Source organism: Bufo gargarizans, unplaced genomic scaffold (assembly GCF_014858855.1).
Source record: "Bufo gargarizans isolate SCDJY-AF-19 unplaced genomic scaffold, ASM1485885v1 fragScaff_scaffold_401_pilon, whole genome shotgun sequence".
Classification (NCBI taxonomy): domain Eukaryota; kingdom Metazoa; phylum Chordata; class Amphibia; order Anura; family Bufonidae; genus Bufo; species Bufo gargarizans.
Genome location: NW_025334110.1, coordinates 108,351 through 132,925, shown reverse-complemented (window position 1 = coordinate 132,925; position 24,575 = coordinate 108,351). Strand labels below are relative to the sequence as shown.

Sequence of the window (24,575 nt, the reverse complement as noted above, 5' to 3'; positions counted from 1 at the left end):
AACGCTAGCAAGGCCTGCAGTTTTGGGGATATCTTCATGGACATACAGATTGTGTGAATATATAGAGGTTTATCCTCCGATAGATGCAAGGCACAGGACATACTGGACGTGATCACTACAGATGACGTGCAGCATCATTATAGACAATAATTCCAGAGGTGGAAGGAACAGAAGAATCAGAGAACTTTAGATAAATACCTTTACATGGGGGGTACCCCCCGCTGATGCTGCCACACTGCCTGATTTCTTTAACCCTAATATCGCTGCTACAGTTCCCCCCCACAGTTTTCCCGCTCCGTATGCTAATACTGCACATCGGTACAGGGAGGAGGAGACACCAGGGTTTCTCAGTGGGCGTCTCCCTCTCCCTGGCTGTGCCGTGCCGCGATCCAATCACAGCGGAGAGCGTCACAGCCAGGGAGAAGGAGACGCCCACTGAGAAACCCTGGTGTCTCCTCCTCCCTGTACCGATGCTCAGTATTAACATACTGAGCGGGAAAATTACAGCGGGGCACAGCGCGGCGCAGGAGCGATATTTAAAAAGAAACAGGCAGGGTGGCAGCATCAGCGGGGGGTACCCCCCAAGTAAAGGTATTTATCTAGAATAAACAAAAACTATGAAAGGTCCTCTTTAAGGATGATACATATAACTGAATGTAATGATTCAGGGTTCGAAACGCGTAGGCCAGGCATGTGGTGGTGTGCTACATGCGATTTTATCAAGAAGGTAGAGTACTGGATCGCTTTATCTTACGGTCAACCTTCTATTTACAGTAACGCTGCATTTACATGAGCCAATCATTGTCCAGATTGTCGGGAACGATTGTTCCTGCAAACGGTGGTTTCTGACAATCTGCCCCTGTAACTGTGCCGCCCATCACCCTGTGAACGAACAGAACTCTCATTCATCGGGTGATCCTGTCGCTCAGGCGGGCACCACCGATCATAGTTTCTGGGCAGCAGGTGGTCTGGTCTCCTGCTCAGAAGCCATGATTCTGTAGGAGGACAAGGCATCGCCATAGCTATCCCTCATCCCATACTGTGGAGGAGATTGCTGCTTGTAAATGTGTCTCCTCCACTGAACGAGCAGCCGACTGTCGGGAAAGAACGCTTCCTTCCGGACAAAGCAGCTGCAGAATTGTCCCGGGTTAATACACCTCTAGTTGGAACCGCGTTGGAGTTAAAATTCAACTCCGTTTAGTAAATTTTTCTATGGTGCATTGGGAAGAACTTTTTATTCATTTAGACTCATTTTGGAAACAATATACTGTACATTTATGAGGCAAGAGACTAGGGAAACGACATTCACAGAGACCACCTGTCACAGACGTACCGAGACATACGGACGCCCCGGCGACAGTGAGCGGCAGGAGATCGGTGAGACTGGCAACACGTGGTTTGATCTGACAGGTTTTCCTTGTGGATCAATAGGCGTCTGTGATGTATCTGGTAATGGCCGCACTCCTTGTCTCCAGGTGTTGCTTATGTGGTCATTTAACCTTCCTTATTTATAGCAGTTTCTCCTACAGTGCTGTGCGCTTTATAGCTTCTGTGCCTGTGGATTGTTTGTGGTTGGATCTCGGCTGAGTTCCTGGTGCTTCCATAGCCTCTTTGAAGTTAAGTCTTTCCTTTCCCTTTTGTATTTTGTTTGGGTTCTGTGTGTTGCATTTCCATATTGTTTGTATTAGGCCTGAAGTAAATTCCGGTTCATCCTTCCTTTTGGAGGAAGAGGTATTCTCGTCCCTGCCATTAGTACCAGGGTCCTAAAAGGGCTAGATAGGATTCTAGGTATTCCCTCGTATGAGCTCACCTACCTTTGGGGTCTGTTCCTACTGGTAGTCAGGATTGTGGTTAGGGTTTTCACTAGGAGGTGTCCATCTTCCTTCCCTAGTTCTCAGGCCTCATTCCCTGTTCCCCCCTTCCCTCTTATGCTCGGTGTGGTGTTTCCCTCCCACACCAAAGCGTGACAGTGTAAACTGCCATAACCATCATTTTTTGTTTGTGTACAGCCATGGATCCTATTGCTGCACTGGCCGGACAGCTGCAAGGGCTATCTTTGGAGGTAGCTGACCTCCGCACGACCATCTCGCAGATGCAGAGATCAAAGGCTGTTGGTCCTAGTGGTGGTGGTGGAGACCAGGCCTATCTTGAACCTAAAGTTGCCCTCCCGGAGAGATTCATTGGGGGATGTGATAATTTCATTTTGTTTAGGGACGCGTGCAAACTGTATTTTAGGCTACGTCCACACTCATCTGGGGATGAGGAACAGCGAGTCGTGTGGTTATTTCCTTGCTTAAGGGGGATGCGCAGTCATGGGCATCGCAGTCTCTCCGGTCAGTAGATGAATTTTTTCGAAGCTTTGGGTCTTCTCTATGATGATCCGGATCGGCCATCTCTAGCCGAAACCAAGCTGCGCGGCCTTCGCCAGGGTGATCGTTCTGCTGAGATCTATTGCTCTGAGTTTAGGAGGTGGGCTACGAATACTGAGTGGAACGATCCTGCTCTCCGTAGTCAGTTCTGTCAAGGGTTATCAGAGCGGCTGAAGGACGCCTTGGCCTTTTATGAAACCCCAGTGTCTCTGGAGGCTGCTATGTCTCTGGCTATAAGCATGGATAGACGCCTGAGAGAGATCTAGGGCCCCCACTCTCAGGACGTACTATCACGGGATGTCTCATCCTCCTCTGACACTTTGGGTGAAGCTACTCCTGGGTTTATGTCTGGGGACGAACCCATGCAATTAGGGGGAGCTACTCCTGGATCCGCTTTAAAGCATACTGGTAATAGGAAGGGAGTGTGCTTTTTCTGCGGACAAAAGGGACATTTTATCGGAGAATGTCCATGCATTCAACGTCAAAAAGAAAAAAAGAGGGACATTTGATTCCCATCGGACTCTTGGAGGGGTGAGAGGGGAGTCAGAGAATGTGCATTTGTCTTTGACTGGTAGTACCTGATTTCTCCTGACTGCTGAGGTGGCGCTAGAGTCCAAGACTGTGGGGATTGAGGTGTTTATCAACAGCGGGGCTGGGGTGAACCTGATTGATGCTCAGTTCGTCCGTATGCACGGGTTGTCACCAAGTGCATTAGAAAAAACATTTCAGTTTTTGCTATTGATTCTGCACCTCTAGCTCAGAAGTGTTCATCTCAGAAGGTGCATGACATCCGATTAAGAGTGGGTGACTCATCAGGAAGTTATCTTGTGTTTTGTATATTTTCATTAAGGTCCGGCGACCCATCCAGTAGATGAAAATCGGTCATGTAAGAGTCTTAAAGGGGTTGTCCAGCCCATAATATTGATAGATAGATAGATACAGAGATATATCTCTCTCTCTCATTTTTACTTTTCTGCACCTTAACCAATTCCTTGGTCCAGCCTCTTGAGCCCTCAGGATGGCCCCATAAAAGGTATGTGCTTGGAGACCAAAAATGGGAGTCCGAGCACCTAATTTATTTTCATGTTACTATTGTACCTCTCAGCAGGACCGATTGTTTCACCACTGGGGAAAGGGGGGTGGTCTCATCTGAGACAAACAGGGACATATTGCTAGGATATGCCCCATTGTCTGATAGGTGCGGGTTCTAGACCTATATCAAGAGCAGAACATTTTAAAGTGGTGGCTGGATGACTCCAATCCGGCCACCCAATAGAAGTGAATGGGAGAGCACCACACATGACCGGCCACCGCTCCCAATCACTTCTATGGGCCCAAAGGAGTTTTCGGCGACCCTAAAGAAATTAATGGAGGGTGGCTGCGCAAAGTGTGCATGCACTGTGCGCCCTCCACCACTTTTGGGGCTCCATTTAGGAGATAGGTGCAGGTCCCACACCTATCAGACAATGGAGGGATATCCTAGAGATATGCCCCCATTATCTCAGATGAGACAACCCCTTTAAGATCCCATTTCCCAGTCAATTCTGACTAACCGAAGATTGGAATAAACACTTGACTCATGAGGCCAACCCACGACATGTACCCTCTTAGGTTGGGGAAATGTAACCCTCGGTCATGTTTTCAATGTGATTTGTGGGCACTTTTCTGCCCAGATAAAAGGTTGCGCTCACCTGAAAGCACGGACAATGCTGGGAAGTCCGCAGATATAGTGAAATATAAGAGTCCAGCTTCTCCAAAAAAGTCTTTATTTTCTTAGTGCAGGTTAGAATCCAATATCAATAACAGCGTCTACCTGTTCGGACCCCTGTGGTTAGGTCCTTATTCATGACTAAGGGGTCTGAAACACGTAGACGCCGTTATTGGATTTTAACTTTTTTTTTTTTAAGAAGCTGGACTCTCATTTATTTTTCACTAAAATGGGTGCAGAGTTCCCAGCATCGTCCGTAAAGGTAAAGTAGCCTTCATTGAATGGCGTCTGCCTAGGAGGTGAGCGAGCAGTGCTGCCACCTTTGTGTATTAAGGCCGTGTAATTGAGTCTATGAAGGGACTCTTGCGATTTGCCCACCTTGAGCCCCAAGTACGTAATATGAGAGGAAAGCACTGTGTCTGGACTCCCCAGGACGCCAATGTGAGGAGCATTAATCTAGGGCTCAAACGCCATAGTTCGCTCTTCCCCACATTTATCCTGTACTCAGAGAAGCTGCCAAAATATTCTATGAACTCGATCTTCCGCAGATGAAACTGGGGTTATTTAAAAAGAGGACATCGCCAGTGAACACTGCCACTTTAACAGCTATTTTCCCCATTTCTGAATCCTCAAGATACCTTACCACAGGAGGGGTGAGAGGGGACACCCCCATAGTGCGCCTTTCATCCAGAGGAGGGATATGGGTCCTTGCGGTAGGATTCACGTATAAACCATTTAGAGATGTACGGAAGGGTCTTATGTTCATCTTAAAGCACCATCCCCAACCTATCCCATTTCATATTGTCAAATTCTCTCTCAGCGTCAGGGGCAACACAACCTTAGATTCATCACCAGCGCCCTCTCGTACAAATCCCACCTGCGATGTCCTGATACGGTCAGGGATGTAGATGGCTAGATGGTCCGCTAGAATTTTAGATAGCAATTTAATATCCTGGTTGAAATGAAAGAATAAGAGAGCTCCGATTCATGATGTGAATGGTGAAATCTCGCCCTCCTATCCACCCACAACTCGTACGACGCCCGAGCTTCCTTGTAAATAATGTTCTGCCACTCGTCATCTTAGCATAGAGCTATAGGCCATGGTACGTCCCCTCATCACTACTATCGCAATCCCCCAATACAAAGTTGGATTGGATCTATGCTCTCGTCGTCAGAATCGAACTTCAGCCACCAGACTCTCAGGAGTTTAATAAACCTAATCTTTGGTGAGAAAGGAAGGAGACCTCCAGACGCAAACCCTCTAGTACGTGGTGTGGAGACCTACTGACACTGGCGCATGGTCCGATATCTCTAGATCATGGTTAGCACCCTTTTCGCAGGTTCCACACTTGTTAACTTCTTATAAATTAACAGTAATAATAATGGCTGCCAACCCAAAACTCTCCTTAAGATGAGTTTCTTGCAGTCGCTTCAGATGACTTGGCACCTTTGCCCCTTAGTCTGGAGGCCTAAGTCACATTCTGTGTGACAATATTCACATTAATCATCTTATATCGGGATTAGACAGTCTCCTATACGGAGAGATATAGAGGACGTCGGGCTTGGGTCTCTTATAGTTTCCCGTATTACATTAGGATGGATGCGCCTGTACAAAGAGCTGTAACCAGAAAGGAGAACCACAAGCATATGGATAGTAAAGACTGGAGGGTGGAACATACAAGTGCTGTGGACCTCTCTCTGTTCCAGGATCATGAGATTTCCCTACTCCCTCCACCTAGAGTTTCAACTTGGTGTAAGAACAGGAAAAGCGCGTGGCCTAGGCGAGACATCCATCCCTCATGAGAATGAGAGATAACGAATGCTGGAGGCTGAAAAGAGTCTCCTAAGGGAGCATTTGTAAGAACGATCCCCATAAGGATCGGGCCTGAGATGTTCTGCGCTTACAGTTCAGATATCAGCTCCCCTGGTAGATGTGCTCTGCAGAAGTGGATGGCGGTTCTTGGCGAGCAGCTGCGTTGTGGCATTTCCTGGATCGGTCTCCACTTTCAGAGGCCGGATGATATTTTGCGACTGCCTTTTCAGCTGAATGTTTCAATTGTCGTGGAAGATTAGTGAGGCCGTTGGGTACTGCAGCTGGAATAAGGCTGAATGCTCTTCTTTCCCTTACCACCTCCTCCGAGTAGTCCTCTAACAATATGACTCTGGCCCATGGCGATCCAAAGGTTCAGGGTCTGGGCCAATTCGGTGAGACCTTTCTATATACAGCAGGTGCGATTTATTCTCAGTTTCAATGAGAAATTTTATTCACAGAGTTTTTTTTAGATCTTTTTGGCAGGACCGATTCCCCTAATCCCACCAATAGAAACAAATTCAATTTTCATTATCGTCCATTTTGTCCGTTTACCATTTTCTTTCACCGCCTCCATCCAAAGGTTTCCACATGGTGTTGTCGTCATCCTCCAGAAAGGATAGTCTTTGTTCCAAACTCTCTTTTCGGTGTTTGGCTCCACACTGGCTTGAAGATGCAGGAGAGTAGTATGTATTGTGGTTTCTAACGTCTTCTGGATGTCCAAGTAGTTTCGCTACCTCTACTGACCGTATTCTAATCAGAGTAGAGGCAGCTTCAGGACGTAGAGCTGGATCGGCCATTTGTGTCTCCAGTACTGCAGGGATCCCCCAGATTGTTACGGGGGGGGGGCGCGACATCGGATTCTTGGCTACTGTGTAAGAGATAGCGTTCCATAAGAGACGTATTCTATATTTAGGGCCAGGGGACTGTTCCTGGTCAGAACTGTATAATGCTCTCCAGATGCAGATGGCAGGATTGGGAGATACTAGGACAAAATGGCAGGAACAGAGTAATAGAGTAATCAATCTCCCTAGGAATCAGTAGAGCAAGGATACAGTACCTCAGTATCAAGGTGTTGGGAGCTCCACATATGTCACCAGTTATAAGGGGACTGAACGTCCAGAACATACTTGTAGCCATGCGTTATACAGGATGTCCCCGAGTTTCTCACGTTTCTTGAGAGCCACTACACATTAGGTCTCCCAGGCATGTCGGCATCTGCTCGGAGACTGGTACGAGGAGGACAGAGCAGAGATTTTATTTCAGAGGTACTCACTATTCAGTTGGTCTCTGCCAGGTAGGTGTGTATAAAGCGTTACCACACTAATCTCCAGAGACACCTACCCGGCAGCGAGTACCTCGGAAATAAAATCGTGTGATATCGAATATACGCATACTGCTAGATTGACTCGATTGTTCAAAGACTTCGAGAGAGAAAGTCCGTGTTTTATCGAACGAAACCACACAATTAAGGAGAGCTGTTCATGTGAACTGTGAGTCGCGATTTATTTCATCAAGTATCCAGAGGATCAAAGGGCAATGAGGGACCAAAGCCCTCCATACCAGGAGTATATGGACTACCTGCACATTTTTAAATTGTTCTTATTGATTGCTGTTATATTTTTGTGAATAAAACCCAATTTGCTGCATTACTCTAGATGGCCCAGTGCCTATCCAATTAATTATTTCTGCTGTTTACATTTATAGTGACGATACGAGCACCGCTACCATCCACTTGGCGGTAGAGCCACCATAAGACTTTACTATATAGAAAAAGGAACTTACCTGGCATTGATGCATGTGCTCGGGGTCCTCGTACTCAAAACACTAAGAGGTTTGGGAGGATCATCAGCTGAGAAACTCCAGGAGGCCAAGTGAAAAGAGGCACGAACACCGACCAACGCTGCGGATGGAGAAGAGAGGATGGCTGAGCGCCAATATAATGGCCAGTCATACATACATCACCACCTACCATCAGCAATTCTCATCAGTAAAGGCCTTGTAATGCTACAGGAGCAGCGCAGGCCTTGTAGTGCTACAGGAGCAGCGCAGGCAATGGCCTTGTAGTGCTACAGGAGCAGCGCAGGCAATGGCCTTGTAGTGCTACGGGAGCAGCGCAGGCAAAGGCCTTGTACTGCTACGGGAGCAGCGCAGGCAAAGGCCTTGTACTGCTACGGGAGCAGCGCAGGCAAAGGCCTTGTACTGCTACGGGAGCAGCGCAGGCAAAGGCCTTGTACTGCTACGGGAGCAGCGCAGGCAAAGGCCTTGTAGTGCTACAGGAGCAGCGCAGGCAAAGGCCTTGTACTGCTACGGGAGCAGCGCAGGCAAAGGCCTTGTACTGCTACGGGAGCAGCGCAGGCAAAGGCCTTGTACTGCTACGGGAGCAGCGCAGGCAAAGGCCTTGTACTGCTACGGGAGCAGCGCAGGCAAAGGCCTTGTACTGCTACGGGAGCAGCGCAGGCAAAGGCCTTGTACTGCTACGGGAGCAGCGCAGGCAAAGGCCTTGTACTGCTACGGGAGCAGCGCAGGCAATGGCCTTGTACTGCTACGGGAGCAGCGCAGGCAATGGCCTTGTAGTGCTATGGGAGCAGCGCAGGCAAAGGCCTTGTACTGCTACGGGAGCAGCGCAGGCAAAGGCCTTGTACTGCTACAGGAGCAGCGCAGGCAAAGGCCTTGTAGTGCTACAGGAGCAGCGCAGGCAATGGCCTTGTAGTGCTACGGGAGCAGCGCAGGCAATGGCCTTGTAGTGCTATGGGAGCAGCGCAGGCAAAGGCCTTGTACTGCTACGGGAGCAGCGCAGGCAAAGGCCTTGTACTGCTACGGGAGCAGCGCAGGCAAAGGCCTTGTACTGCTACGGGAGCAGCGCAGGCAAAGGCCTTGTACTGCTACGGGGGCAGCGCAGGCAAAGGCCTTGTACTGCTACGGGAGCAGCGCAGGCAAAGGCCTTGTACTGCTACAGGAGCAGCGCAGGCAAAGGCCTTGTACTGCTACAGGAGCAGCGCAGGCAAAGGCCTTGTACTGCTACAGGAGCAGCGCAGGCAAAGGTCTTGTACTGCTACAGGAGCAGCGCAGGCAAAGGCCTTGTAATGCCACAGGAGCAGGGCAGGCAAAGGCCTTGTAGTACTACAGGAGCAGCGCAGGCCTTGTATTGCTACAGGAGCAGCGCAGGCCTTGTACTGCTACAGGAGCAGCGCAGGCCTTGTACTGCTACAGGAGCAGCGCAGGCAAAGGCCTTGTAATGCCACAGGAGCAGCGCAGGCCTTGTAGTGCTACAGGAGCAGCGCAGGCCTTGTACTGCTACAGGAGCAGCGCAGGCCTTGTACTGCTACAGGAGCAGCGCAGGCCTTGTACTGCTACAGGAGCAGCGCAGGCAAAGGCCTTGTAATGCCACAGGAGCAGCGCAGGCCTTGTAGTGCTACAGGAGGAGCGCAGGCCTTGTAGTGCTACAGGAGCAGCGCAGGCCTTGTAGTGCTACAGGAGCAGCGCAGGCCTTGTAGTGCTACAGGAGCAGCGCAGGCCTTGTAGTGCTACAGGAGCAGCGCAGGCCTTGTAGTGCTACAGGAGCAGCGCAGGCAAAGGCCATCTATATAGTCATTATATACACACACACACCTCTATATAGACATCAGTCATATATAGTCACCTCCTAACATCCAGCACCTCTCATCCCTAATCTATATCGTCACCAGTCATACAGTGCATTCTCACACCTTGAACTTTTCCACATTTTTTTCACGTTACACCCACAAACCTAAATGTATTTTACTGGCGTTTTACGTGATGGAACAATGCAAAGTGCAAGTCTGAGTGAAGAGAAAAGAAACGGATACAAGGTTTTCAAAATTTTCTTTAAATACAAATCTGGAAAGTGTGGAGTGCATTAGTATTCATCCCCTGCACTCTGATCCCCCTATAGAACATCCAGTGTGACCAATTACCTTCAGAAGTCACATCATTAGTACATAGAGTCCACCTGTGTGTAATGTCTTCTCAGTCTTACTCCAGCCATTCTATGAAGGCCTCAGAGGTTTGTTAGAGAACATTAGTCATCAAATAGCATCATGAAAACCAATCCTGGAGGAAAACCTTGTAGAAGCTGCAAAAGACTTAAGACTGGGGCGGAGGTTCACCTTACACCAGGACAACGACCCTAAACATCCAGCCAGAGCTACAATGGAAGGGTTTAGATCAAAGCATCTTGGAACGTTCCAGTCACAGTCCAGACCTAAATCCCATTGAGAATCTGTGATACGACCTGAAAATTGCTGTTCACAGGCGCTCTCCATCCAATCTGAGTGTGAGCTCTTCTACAAAGAAGAATGTCAGCCCCTGGATGTGCAAAGCAGGTAGAGACAGACCCCAAAAGACCACCTGCAGCTATAATTGCAGCAAAAGGTGGTCCAACAAAGTATTGAAAACCATGTATCATCATCTTTTTACAGCAAATAATACCCAACTCACTTTGCTCAGTACGGATGCTGAAAAAGCATTTGACAGAGTGGATTGCAGTTTTATGGAGGCCACCCTCCACAAATGTGGCTTCCCTTCCCAGTTTATAGGGTCGATCCTGTCCCTGTACTCCTCCACCCCCCATGCAAAGTTCAGAGTTAATGGGGTGCTCTCTCCCCCATTCTCAATCTCAAACGCCATTACCGCCCTCTCTATTCTATGCCTGGAGACGCTTATACAGGCCATCAGACAGCAATACACCAGGCTTAGTGGTCGGCCCGTGACCCACACTGTAGCTGGCTTCGCAGACGACATGCTTCTGCTCTTGTCTGACCCTCTTGTGCCAATTCCAGCCACCCTTAACCTGAATGAATTTGGCCAAATGTCCAACTTTAAGACAAACCTCTCTATATGCACAGCTATGGGAATTAATGTCCCCAGCAAAGTAGTGTCCGACTTCTCTAAGAAATATCCTCTTCAGTGGGCTAGCTCTCATATCCACCATCTTGGTGTGAACATTCCCAGTGACCGAACTGGACTTTCCAATTGAATTATCCTGCACTCCTGTCTAATATCCAAACACAACTAAAAGACCTCAATCTTCCATACATGTCGTGGATAGGCAAACATACTCAGTCACTGACTATAACGGACGGTAAACATCCCTATCAGTCATCCATACTCCCACAATGGCTTTACCTAATGCCAACACTCCCTATATTTCTACCAGACTCGTATCTTTTGGCTACCCACAGGCTTTTCTCCATTATTTGGAAACAGGCCCCATTTGGCTAATTCCCCATTGGCACTACCAAAACACCAAGGAGGTCTTGGGCTTCCGGATGTCAAAATATACTATCAATTCAACTGAGACTTCATTCTGAGCTTCTATACCCCCACACCACTAAGTTGGGGAGTCAAATTGCTGACAGGTTACTCTCTCCCTCCGATTATGCCAAATTCTGGAAATCCCCTACTCTAGGGGGGCCAGGCCTTGGAGTTCCTCCATCACATAAAGGGGTCTATACCACCTGGGCCAAGCTATCTCCCTAACGGCCTCTCCCCTTTAATGCCAATTAGACTTCTCCCTTTTTCCCTACAAGCGAATTACATGGATACCCAAGGGGTTTCATCCGCTTTTGGAGATCGAGCTATTGGGGACCTGTTGAAGGTAAACTCAATACCCACTATGTCAGACCTCAGGTTTCAAAGTGGGCCTCCATTCATTACGCTCACGTCACTTTATTTTGCCAGCAGTACTTGCAATCTGCACAGAGAAATTACAAACCTGCTCGGTACGATGCAATAATCAACTCTCCGAACCCCCGGAGAAAAATAATCTCCTTTTTTATAATAAAATATTAGAAATAAATGTTCCAAAAAAAAAAAAAACTTTTTCTCCACCAATGGGAAAAAGATATGGGAATACTACTTCCTGGAAGCAACACATCCCTGGTCCTCAGACATTCTCATGGCCTCTCGAGATGTGTGCGGCTCCAAGAAAACGCATATAAGTTAATCGCGAGGTGGTACCGAACTCCAGACATAATTCGTAAAATGGACCCCTCTAATCCTTCAGTTGGTTGGAGATGCCACTTTGACCAAGGCACGGACTATCACATTTGGTGGACATGTCCTACTGGGAGTCAGTGACAAACGTTATCAAGCACATTTGCTCATCAGGAGTCCTCATCTCACCTTCATTGGTGCTCTTATAGGGAGTGCAGAATTATTAGGCAAATTAGTATTTTGACCACATCATCCTCTTTATGCATGTTGTCTTACTCCAAGCTGTATAGGCTCGAAAGCCTACTACCAATTAACCACTTTACGTCCGCCCATAGGATATAAACGTCCCATGGGTGGACCTCTATTTCTGAAAGCACGTTTTAAAACGTCCTTTCAGAAACAGCAGCTGCACACTAATCGTGCAGCTGCTGATCGGGTTGCCCGCTGTCAGTGACAGCAGGGCAACCCAGAGAGAAGGCAGGGACAGTGCCCAGCTGTCCCTGCCTTCTAGATCGCTGCAGACACAGCGCTCACCGAGTGCTGTGTATGCAGAGCAGGAAGCGCTATGCGCTTCCTGTTCCGGCCCGGTGGTCATGCGACCGCTGGGACCGGAGCGTGCAGGAGCTGTGTGAGGTCTTACAGAGACCTCGATCAACCCTGCTCTGAGGCTGTACAGCGCAGAATCACGCTGTACAGCCTCTCTGGGGGGTGCATTTCTTCTGTAACTGGGGCTACTATGTCTGCCCTGCTCTGAGGCTGTACAGCGCTGTATACTGCTGTACAGCCTCTCTGGGGGGTGCATTTCTTCTGTAACTGGGGCTACTATGTCTGCCCTGCTCTGAGGCTGTACAGCGCAGAATCACGCTGTACAGCCTCTCTGGGGGGTGCATTTCTTCTGTAACTGGGGCTACTATGTCTGCCCTGCTCTGAGGCTGTACAGCGCAGAATCACGCTGTACAGCCTCTCTGGGGGGTGCATTTCTTCTGTAACTGGGGCTCCTATGTCTGCCCTGCTCTGAGGCTGTACAGCGCAGAATCACGCTGTACAGCCTCTCTGGGGGGTGCATTTCTTCTGTAACTGGGGCTACTATGTCTGCCCTGCTCTGAGGCTGTACAGCGCAGAATCACGCTGTACAGCCTCTCTGGGGGGTGCATTTCTTCTGTAACTGGGGCTACTATGTCTGCCCTGCTCTGAGGCTGTACAGCGCAGAATCACGCTGTACAGCCTCTCTGGGGGGTGCATTTCTTCTGTAACTGGGGCTACTATGTCTGCCCTGCTCTGAGGCTGTACAGCGCAGAATCACGCTGTACAGCCTCTCTGGGGGGTGCATTTCTTCTGTAACTGGGGCTCCTATGTCTGCCCTGCTCTGAGGCTGTACAGCGCAGAATCACGCTGTACAGCCTCTCTGGGGGGTGCATTTCTTCTGTAACTGGGGCTACTATGTCTGCCCTGCTCTGAGGCTGTACAGCGCAGAATCACGCTGTACAGCCTCTCTGGGGGGTGCATTTCTTCTGTAACTGGGGCTACTATGTCTGCCCTGCTCTGAGGCTGTACAGCGCAGAATCACGCTGTACAGCCTCTCTGGGGGGTGCATTTCTTCTGTAACTGGGGCTCCTATGTCTGCCCTGCTCTGAGGCTGTACAGCGCAGAATCACGCTGTACAGCCTCTCTGGGGGGTGCATTTCTTCTGTAACTGGGGCTACTATGTCTGCCCTGCTCTGAGGCTGTACAGCGCAGAATCACGCTGTACAGCCTCTCTGGGGGGTGCATTTCTTCTGTAACTGGGGCTACTATGTCAGCCCTGCTCTGAGGCTGTACAGCGCAGAATCACGCTGTACAGCCTCTCTGGGGGGTGCATTTCTTCTGTAACTGGGGCTACTATGTCAGCCCCAGTTACAGGAGAAATCAACAGTGAAAAAAAAAAGTGAAGCAAATGTCCCCCAGAGGTCTTGTATGACCTTATGGGGGACGAAAAGTGTAAAATAAAATAAAGGGTTGAAAAAATAAAATAAAATAAAGTTTCACATGTAAAAAAAAAAAAAAAGGTCTCCAAGTAAGGAATAAAAATAAAAAGTTAAAAATAGAAAAAATTAAATAAAATAGACAAAAATTAAATAAAATAGACATATTTGGTATTGCCGCGTCCGTAAAAACCAGCTCTATAAAAATATCACATGACCTAACCATGACTGAACACCGTAAAAAAAAAAAAAAAAAACTCACAAAAGGTGCAACACCAAGTGATCAAAAACGCGTATGTCCCACAAAATGGTACCAATAAAACTGTCACCTCATCTCGCAAAAAATGAGCCCCTACATAAGAAAATCTCTCAAAAAATAAAAAAAAAACTATAGCTCTCAGAACATGGACACATTAAAACATAATTTTTTTGTTTCAAAAATGCTATTATTGTGTAAAACTTTTATAAATGAGAAAAAGTATACATATTAGGTATCGCCACGTCCGTAACAATCTGCTCTATAAAAATGTCACTTGACCGAACCCCTCAGGTGAACGCTGTAAAAATAAATAATTCTTGTGGAACGCCTAAAGGGTTAACAAAGTTTGTAAAATCGGTTTTGAATAACTTGAGGGGTGTAGTTTCTACAATGGGGTCATTTATGGGGGTATCCACTATGTAGGCCCCACAAAGTGACTTCAGACCTGAACTGGTCCTTATAAAGTGGGTTTTGGCAATTTTCTAAAAAATTTGAAGAATTTCTTCTAAACTTCTAAGCCTTCTAACGTCCTAAAAAAATAAAATGACATTTCCAAAATGATGCCAACATAAAGTAGACATATGGGGAATGTCAAGTAATAAATATTTTATGAGGTATCACTTTCTGTTTTAAAAGCAGAGAAATTGAAATTTAGAAAATTGCGAATTTTTCAAATTTTTGGGTAAATTTGGGATTTTTTCATAAATAAAAGGTGAAATATTTTGACTCAAATTTATGACTACCATGAAGTACAATGTGTCACGAGAAAACAATCTCTGAATGACTTGGATAAATAAAGGCGTTCCAAAGTTATTACCACATAAAGTGAGATATGTCAGTTTTGCAAAATTAGGCCTGGTCAGGAAGGGGGCAAATGGCCCAGATGGGAAGTGGTTAAGCATATTAGGTGATGTGCATCTCTGTAATGAGAAGGGGTGTGGTCTAATGACATCAACACCCTATATCAGGTGTGCATAATTATTAGGCAACTTCCTTTCCTTTGGCAAAATGGGTCAAAAGAAGGACTTGACAGGCTCAGAAAAGTCACAAATAGTGAGATATCTTGCAGAGGGATGCAGCACTCTTATAATTGCAAAGCTTCTGAAGCGTGATCATCGAACAATCAAGCGTTTCATTCAAAATAGTCAACAGGGTCGCAAGAAGCGTGTGGAAAAACCAAGGCGCAAAATAACTGCCCATGAACTGAGAAAAGTCAAGCGTGCAGCTGCCAAGATGCCACTTGCCACCAGTTTGGCCATATTTCAGAGCTGCAACATCACTGGAGTGCCCAAAAGCTCAAGGTGTGCAATACTCAGAGACATGGCCAAGGTAAGAAAGGCTGAAAGACGACCACCACTGAACAAGACACACAAGCTGAAACGTCAAGACTGGGCCAAGAAATATCTCAAGACTGATGTATCTAAGGTTTTATGGACTGATGAGATGAGAGTGAGTCTTGATGGGCCAGATGGATGGGCCCGTGGCTGGATTGGTAAAGGGCAGAGAGCTCCAGTCCGACTCAGACGCCAGCAAGGTGGAGGTGAAGTACTGGTTAGGGCTGGTATCATCAAAGATGAGCTTGTGGGGCCTTTTCGGGTTGAGGATGGAGTCAAGCTCAACTCCCAGTCCTACTGCCAGTTTCTGGAAGACACCTTCTTCAAGCAGTGGTACAGGAAGAAGTCTGCATCCTTCAAGAAAAACATGATTTTCATGCAGGACAATGCTCCATCACACGCGTCCAAGTACTCCACAGCGTGGCTGGCAAGAGAGGGTATAAAAGAAGAAAATCTAATGACATGGCCTCCTTGTTCACCTGATCTGAACCCCATTGAGAACCTGTGGTCCATCATCAAATGTGAGATTTACAAGGAGGGAAAACAGTCCACCTCTCTGAACAGTGTCTGGGAGGCTGTGGTTGCTGCTGCACGCAATGTTGATGGTGAACAGATCAAAACACTGACAGAATCCATGGATGGCGGCTTCTGAGTGTCCTTGCAAAGAAAGGTGGCTATATTGGTCACTGATTTGTTTTTGTTTTGTTTTTGAATGTCAGAAATGTATATTTGTGAATGTTGAGATGTTATATTGGTTTCACTGGTAAAAATAAATAATTGAAATGGGTATATATTAGTTTTTTGTTACGTTGCCTAATAATTATGCACAGTAATAGTCACCTGCACACACAGATATCCCCCTAAAATAGCTAAAACTAAAAACAAACTAAAAACTACTTCCAAAAGTATTCAGCTTTGATATTAATGAGTTTTTTGGGTTCATTGAGAACATGGTTGTTGTTCACTTCCTGTAGACCTATCTGACCAACACTACTCACTTAGCAGATTTTCGCTGCCTTTCCACCTAATTGCAGCAGTGAAACTACTACTGAAAAAGTACCTTCATTGACAGATTGGATTCATAAGGTCCATGAAATATGCAGACTGGAAGAATTATCTAGTTGGGAAAATGTCTCTCATGGACTTCTGGTCCGCCTGGACACAGTGGAGCAATGGCTCTACTACCTCCTCCTCAACCTGATGACATCTCTCCCCCTCTCCATTCTTGAGACGCCTATATGTGAATTCTCACACCTTTTACTGCAATATGTTGGACATCATATGTATCGCTTGATGTATGCTGTAAAAAAAAACAAAAAAAAAAAAAAAACACGGCAACGTCTATTCACAGTATATACAATATACACCCGATCACTCGGCTTACTCTGCTCATGGTGCCCGGCGCTCACTTGCTCGATCCGCCCTTTCAGCTCATAAACAGCCGGATCTCCTTGTAATTTTACTCCTAGTCCGTCAGATTGATCCAGGAGGAGCTGCTGAAAGTCTGCTGCAAGATAAGGATGCCATAAATGCTGCCAGAGAGACTCTATAGAGGAGGTGACCCCCCAAACGGAGGCCTGGGAAACCCAGGAGACACCCCTACACATAGCAAAAGGCTGTGGAGAAACACAAGAACCCGCCACATGCAATGGAGAGACAGAAGACTCTGCTCATGTTACAGCATAAGGTAGTGAGGCACAAAAGACCCCACACATAGTACAGACCAGGGACAAGAGACAGAAGACCTTTCCACACTGTAAGGCAGAGACCATTTAGACACAGCAGAACTCTCCACATACAGCAGAATCTGGGAAGACAGAAACCCTCCCCAACATACAGAGACCCCCCCCAAGTACAAGTCAGGAGCCTTCACAGGATACATAGTTGGTTCATAGCTGCTCCCCGTGGATAGATGAGGCAGCCGTATGATGTCCCAGGGTAGGATGTCCAGGACAGAGCGCCCCCTGTAAGAGAGGCCTGAAACTGTAAGGTCTTCCAGTCCTCAGCCATGCCCTCATTCACCAGCTCTGCAAGCAATCCTGGAGGGACATCCTGAAGCCAATCACAGGCAAGATAAGAGAAGGAACGCACAAGGGAGGAGGTATGAGCATATGGACAACTGCAAGAGAAAGCACATAATTCATGAGCACGGGTGGAAAACCAGGTAAGGAGAGAAGGGAAAGCACTGAGAAACTAAAGCAAGAAGATGAGGAGATACCGGGAACTGAATGAGAAGAGAGATGAGAGGACAAGATGGAGATATGAGAGTGGAGACACTGGAAACTGACTGGGTAGAAGATGGTAAGTTGAGCAAGGAGGAGATGGCATGGGTCGCACTCACTCTTGGAAGGGTGTGGTCTGCAGAGACTGCATCAGGTTGGTCATCCGCACTGAATTACGCCGGCTCTTCCCCTATAAATGCACAGACTGGTCAGAATTACAAAGAGACATATTGTGGGGGGAAGGCTATGGTCACAATCTGTAAGGCCCCCATAACTAGACCAGTCTACATCCTACTTTAACTGTGACCGGCCTGTGTAGGACGACAGCCCCTCCTTGGCCCCCCCGCCTGTGTAAGGCAGCAGCCGCCCCACCCCCGCAGCCTATGTAGGGCGACAGCCCAAACGTGACCCCCCCCCGCCTGTGTAGGGCGACAGCCCCCCTCTGAGGTGTACCGTGCGGGTTGTTACCGTTAGCAAGGTGTCCCCCAGGTGGCAATGCGGTTCCAGTATTTGTCCCATACACTGAAAGGCAATACTATTATGATCCCAACAGAAGCGGCCCATCTGCGGAGGATAAAAATACAAAAATAAAAATAAATCACTAACACCATCATTTCCACTACAGTAATCATTGTCACCCCCATCTTCACCACAGTCATCATCATTACCACCATCATCTCCACTAGAGTAGAGTAATCATCATTACCACCATCATCTCCACTAGAGTAGAGTAATCATCATTATCACCATCATCTCCACTAGTGTAATCATCATTATCACCATCATCTCCACTAGAGTAATCATCATTATCACCATCATCATCTCCACTAAAGTAATCATCATTACCATCATCTCCACTACAGTAATCATTGTCACCCCATCTTCACCACAGTCATCATCATTACCACCATCATCTCCACTAGAGTAGAGTAATCATCATTATCACCATCATCTCCACTAGAGTAAATAATTACCACCATCATCATCTCCACTAAAGTAATCATTAGGGATGAGCGAACTCGAACTGTATAGTTCGGGTTCGTACCGAATTTTGGGGTGTCCGTGACACGGACCCGAACCCGGACATTTTCGTAAAAGTCCGGGTTCGGGTTCGGTGTTCGTCGCTTTCTTCGCGCTTTTGTGACGCTTTCTTGGCGCTTTTTGAAAGGCTGCAAAGCAGCCAATCAACAAGCGTCATACTACTTGCCCCAAGAGGCCATCACAGCCATGCCTACTATTGGCATGGCTGTGATTGGCCAGAGCACCATGTGACCCAGCCTCTATTTAAGCTGGAGTCACATAGCGCCGCCCGTCACTCTGCTCTGATTAGCGTAGGGAGAGGTTGCGGCTGCGACAGTAGGGCGAGATTAGGCAGATTAACTCCTCCAAAGGACTTGATTAACTGATCGATCTGCAGCTGTGGATCATTGAGCTGCTGATCCTCAATTGCTCACTGTTTTTAGGCTGCCCAGACCGTTTGTCAGTCTCATTTTTCTGGGGTGATCGGCGGCCATTTTGTGTCTTGTGGTGCGCCAGCACAAGCTGCGACCAAGTGCATTTAACCCTCAATGGTGTGGTTGTTTTTTGGCTAAAGCCTACATCAGGGTGAAGCTGTCACACCAAGTGCATTTAACCAGCAATAGTCTGTTCATTTTTTGGCCATATACAAAATCAGGGGCAAGCTGCGCCTGTCACCAAGTGCATTTAACCCTCAATGGTGTGGTTGTTTTTTGGCTAAAGCCTACATCAGGGTGAAGCTGTCACACCAAGTGCATTTAACCAGCAATAGTCTGTTCATTTTTTGGCCATATACAAAATCAGGGGCAAGCTGCGCCTGTCACCAAGTGCATTTAACCCTCAATGGTGTGGTTGTTTTTTGGCTAAAGCCTACATCAGGGTGAAGCTGTCACACCAAGTGCATTTAACCAGCAATAGTCTGTTCATTTTTTGGCCATATACAAAATCAGGGGCAAGCTGCGCCTGTCACCAAGTGCATTTAACCCTCAATGGTGTGGTTGTTTTTTGGCTAAAGCCTACATCAGGGTGAAGCTGTCACACCAAGTGCATTTAACCAGCAATAGTCTGTTCATTTTTTGGCCATATACAAAATCAGGGGCAAGCTGCGCCTGTCACCAAGTGCATTTAACCCTCAATGGTGTGGTTGTTTTTTGGCTAAAGCCTACATCAGGGTGAAGCTGTCACACCAAGTGCATTTAACCAGCAATAGTCTGTTCATTTTTTGGCCATATACAAAATCAGGGGCAAGCTGCGCCTGTCACCAAGTGCATTTAACCCTCAATGGTGTGGTTGTTTTTTGGCTAAAGCCTACATCAGGGTGAAGCTGTCACACCAAGTGCATTTAACCAGCAATAGTCTGTTCATTTTTTGGCCATATACAAAATCAGGGGCAAGCTGCGCCTGTCACCAAGTGCATTTAACCCTCAATGGTGTGGTTGTTTTTTGGCTAAAGCCTACATCAGGGTGAAGCTGTCACACCAAGTGCATTTAACCAGCAATAGTCTGTTTATTTTTTGGCCATATCCCAGTCTAATTCTGTCACTAAATCCATACCGGTCACCCAGCGCCTAAATACTAGGCCTCAAATTTATATCCAGCTAAATCTGTCCCTAGTGCTGTAGCTGGGCGAGTTATTTAGTGTCCGTTCAAGCACATTTCTTGTTCTGGGTTGAAATACAATTCCCAATTTAGCAATTTCATAATTTAGTGGTTCCTGCTATATCAGAGCTATTTGAAATCTATCCCAAAAAGGGTATATAATATTGAAGGTGCACATTGGGTCATTCAGAATAACTTCACACACACGCTTCTGTGCATTTCCAAGTCTAATTCTGTCACTAAACCCATACCTGTCACCCAGCGCCTAAATACTAGGCCTCAAATTTAAATCCCTCTAAATCTCTCGTTACCCACCGCTGTACTGTTGTTGCTGGGCAAGATATTTAGTGTCCGTCAAAGCACATTTTTTGTTCTGGGTTGAAGTACAATTCTCAATTTAGCAATTTCATAATTTAGTGGTTTCTGCTATATCAGAGCTATTTGAAATCTATCCCTAAAAGGGTATATAATATTGAAGGTGCACATAGGGTCATTCAGAATAACTTCACACACACGCTTCTGTGCATTTCCAAGTCTAATTCTGTCACTAAATCCATACCGGTGACCCAGCGCCTAAATACTAGGCCTCAAATTTAAATCCCTCTAAATCTCTCGTTACCCACCGCTGTACTGTTGTTGCTGGGCAAGATATTTAGTGTCTGTCAAAGCACATTTTTTGTTCTGGGTTGAAGTACAATTCCCAATTTAGCAATTTCATAATTTAGTGGTTTCTGCTATATCAGAGCTATTTGAAATCTATCCCTAAAAGGGTATATAATATTGAAGGTGCACATTGGGTCATTCAGAATAACTTCACACACACCCGCTACTGTGTATTTCCAAGTCTAATTCTGTCACTAAATCCATACCGGTGACCCAGCGCCTAAATACTAGGCCTCAAATTTATATCCCGCTAAATCTCTCGTTACCCACCGCTGTACTGTTGTTGCTGGGCAAGATATTTAGTGTCCGTCAAAGCACATTTTTTGTTCTGGGTTGAAGTACAATTCTCAATTTAGCAATTTCATAATTTAGTGGTTTCTGCTATATCAGAGCTATTTGAAATCTATCCCAAAAAGGGTATATAATATTGAAGGTGCACATAGGGTCATTCAGAATAACTTCACACACACGCTTCTGTGCATTTCCAAGTCTAATTCTGTCACTAAATCCATACCGGTGACCCAGCGCCTAAATACTAGGCCTCAAATTTAAATCCCTCTAAATCTCTCGTTACCCACCGCTGTACTGTTGTTGCTGGGCAAGATATTTAGTGTCCGTCAAAGCACATTTTTTGTTCTGGGTTGAAGTACAATTCCCAATTTAGCAATTTCATAATTTAGTGGTTTCTGCTATATCAGAGCTATTTGAAATCTATCCCTAAAAGGGTATATAATATTGAAGGTGCACATAGGGTCATTCAGAATAACTTCACACACACCCGCTACTGTGTATTTCCAAGTCTAATTCTGTCACTAAATCCATACCGGTGACCCAGCGCCTAAATACTAGGCCTCAAATTTAATTCCCTCTAAATCTCTCGTTACCCACCGCTGTACTGTTGTTGCTGGGCAAGATATTTAGTGTCCGTCAAAGCACATTTTTTGTTCTGGGTTGAAGTACAATTCTCAATTTAGCAATTTCATAATTTAGTGGTTTCTGCTATATCAGAGCTATTTGAAATCTATCCCTAAAAGGGTATATAATATTCAAGGTGCACATTGGGTCATTCAGAATAACTTCACACACACGCTTCTGTGCATTTCCAAGTCTAATTCTGTCACTAAACCCATACCTGTCACCCAGCGCCTAAATACTAGGCCTCAAATTTAAATCCCTCTAAATCTCTTGTTACCGTTGTCCTGTTGTAGCTGGGAAAGTTATTTAGTGCCCGTCAAAGCACATTTTTTGTTCTGGGTTGAAGTACAATTCCCAATTTAGCAATTTCATAATTTAGTGGTTCCTGCTATATCAGAGCTATTTGAAATCTATCCCAAAAAGGGTATATAATATTCAAGGTGCACATAGGGTCATTCAGAATAACTTCACACACACGCTTCTGTGCATTTCCAAGTCTAATTCTGTCACTAAATCCATACCGGTCACCCAGCGCCTAAATACTAGGCCTCAAATTTATATCCCGCTGAATTTGAATACAATACATTGGGCCAAATAATATATTTGTTGTTGTGGTGAACCATAACAATGAGAAAAACATCTAGTAAGGGACGCGGACGTGGACATGGTCGTGGTGGTGTTAGTGGACCCTCTGGTGCTGGGAGAGGACGTGGCCGTTCTGCCACATCCACACGTCCTAGTGTACCAACTACCTCAGGTCCCAGTAGCCGCCAGAATTTACAGCGATATATGGTGGGGCCCAATGCCGTTCTAAGGATGGTAAGGCCTGAGCAGGTACAGGCATTAGTCAATTGGGTGGCCGACAGTGGATCCAGCACGTTCACATTATCTCCCACCCAGTCTTCTGCAGAAAGCGCACAGATGGCGCCTGAAAACCAACCCCATCAGTCTGTCACATCACCCCCATGCATACCAGGGAAACTGTCTCAGCCTCAAGTTATGCAGCAGTCTCTTATGCTGTTTGAAGACTCCGCTGGCAGGGTTTCCCAAGGGCATCCACCTAGCCCTTCCCCAGCGGTGAAAGACATAGAATGCACTGACGCACAACCACTTATGTTTCCTGATGATGAGGACATGGGAATACCACCTCAGCATGTCTCTGATGATGACGAAACACAGGTGCCAACTGCTGCGTCTTTCTGCAGTGTGCAGACTGAACAGGAGGTCAGGGATCAAGACTGGGTGGAAGACGATGCAGGGGACGATGAGGTCCTAGACCCCACATGGAATGAAGGTCGTGCCACTGACTTTCACAGTTCGGAGGAAGAGGCAGTGGTGAGACCGAGCCAACAGCGTAGCAAAAGAGGGAGCAGTGGGCAAAAGCAGAACACCCGCCGCCAAGAGACTCCGCCTGCTACTGACCGCCGCCATCTGGGACCGAGCACCCCAAAGGCAGCTTCAAGGAGTTCCCTGGCATGGCACTTCTTCAAACAATGTGCTGACGACAAGACCCGAGTGGTTTGCACGCTGTGCCATCAGAGCCTGAAGCGAGGCATTAACGTTCTGAACCTGAGCACAACCTGCATGACCAGGTGCCTGCATGCAAAGCATGGACTGCAGTGGAGTAAACACCTTAAAACCAAGGAAGTCACTCAGGCTCCCCCTGCTGCCTCTTCTGCTGCTGCCGCCTCGGCCTCTTCTGCTGCTGCCGCCTCGGCCTCTTCTGCTGCTGCCGCCTCGGCCTATTCTGCTGCTGCCGCCTCGGCCTCTTCCTCCGCCTCTGGAGGAACGTTGGCACCTGCCGCCCAGCAAACAGGGGATGTACCACCAACACCACCACCACCACCTCCGTCACCAAGCGTCTCAACCATGTCACACGCCAGCGTTCAGCTCTCCATCTCACAAACATTTGATAGAAAGCGTAAATTCCCACCTAGCCACCCTCGATCCCTGGCCCTGAATGCCAGCATTTCTAAACTACTGGCCTATGAAATGCTGTCATTTAGGCTGGTGGACACAGACAGCTTCAAACAGCTCATGTCGCTTGCTGTCCCACAGTATGTTGTTCCCAGCCGGCACTACTTCTCCAAGAGAGCCGTGCCTTCCCTGCACAACCAAGTATCCGATAAAATCAAGTGTGCACTGCGCAACGCCATCTGTGGCAAGGTCCACCTAACCACAGATACGTGGACCAGTAAGCACGGCCAGGGACGCTATATCTCCCTAACTGCACACTGGGTAAATGTAGTGGCAGCTGGGCCCCAGGCGGAGAGCTGTTTGGCGCACGTCCTTCCGCCGCCAAGGATCGCAGGGCAACATTCTTTGCCTCCTGTTGCCACCTCCTCCTTCTCGGCTTCCTCCTCCTCTTCTTCCACCTGCTCATCCAGTCAGCCACACACCTTCACCACCAACTTCAGCACAGCCCGGGGTAAACGTCAGCAGGCCATTCTGAAACTCATATGTTTGGGGGACAGGCCCCACACCGCACAGGAGTTGTGGCGGAGTATAGAACAACAGACCGACGAGTGGTTGCTGCCGGTGAGCCTCAAGCCCGGCCTGGTGGTGTGTGATAATGGGCGAAATCTCGTTGCAGCTCTGGGACTAGCCAATTTGACGCACATCCCTTGCTTGGCGCATGTGCTGAATTTGGTGGTGCAGAAGTTCATTCACAACTACCCCGACATGTCAGAGCTGCTGCATAAAGTGCGGGCCGTCTGTTCGCGCTTCCGGCGTTCACATCCTGCCGCTGCTCGCCTGTCT

The 24,575-nt window shown here is 47.3% G+C and overlaps 1 protein-coding gene across 1 annotated transcript in view; it reads right to left on the bottom strand.

The window, feature by feature from the left end:
* Positions 1–24,575, bottom strand: part of TAF1C (TATA-box binding protein associated factor, RNA polymerase I subunit C) — a 69,948-nt gene that overhangs the window by 13,234 nt on the left and 32,139 nt on the right. The window contains exons 5-9 of the mRNA XM_044273120.1: positions 18,090–18,185; positions 17,741–17,811; positions 17,280–17,518; positions 16,784–16,903; positions 7,673–7,790 (exon numbers count right to left, since the gene is read on the bottom strand). Coding sequence (XP_044129055.1) covers positions 7,673–7,790; positions 16,784–16,903; positions 17,280–17,518; positions 17,741–17,811; positions 18,090–18,185 — 644 coding nt within the window. The remainder of the gene's footprint in view (positions 1–7,672; positions 7,791–16,783; positions 16,904–17,279; positions 17,519–17,740; positions 17,812–18,089; positions 18,186–24,575) is intronic.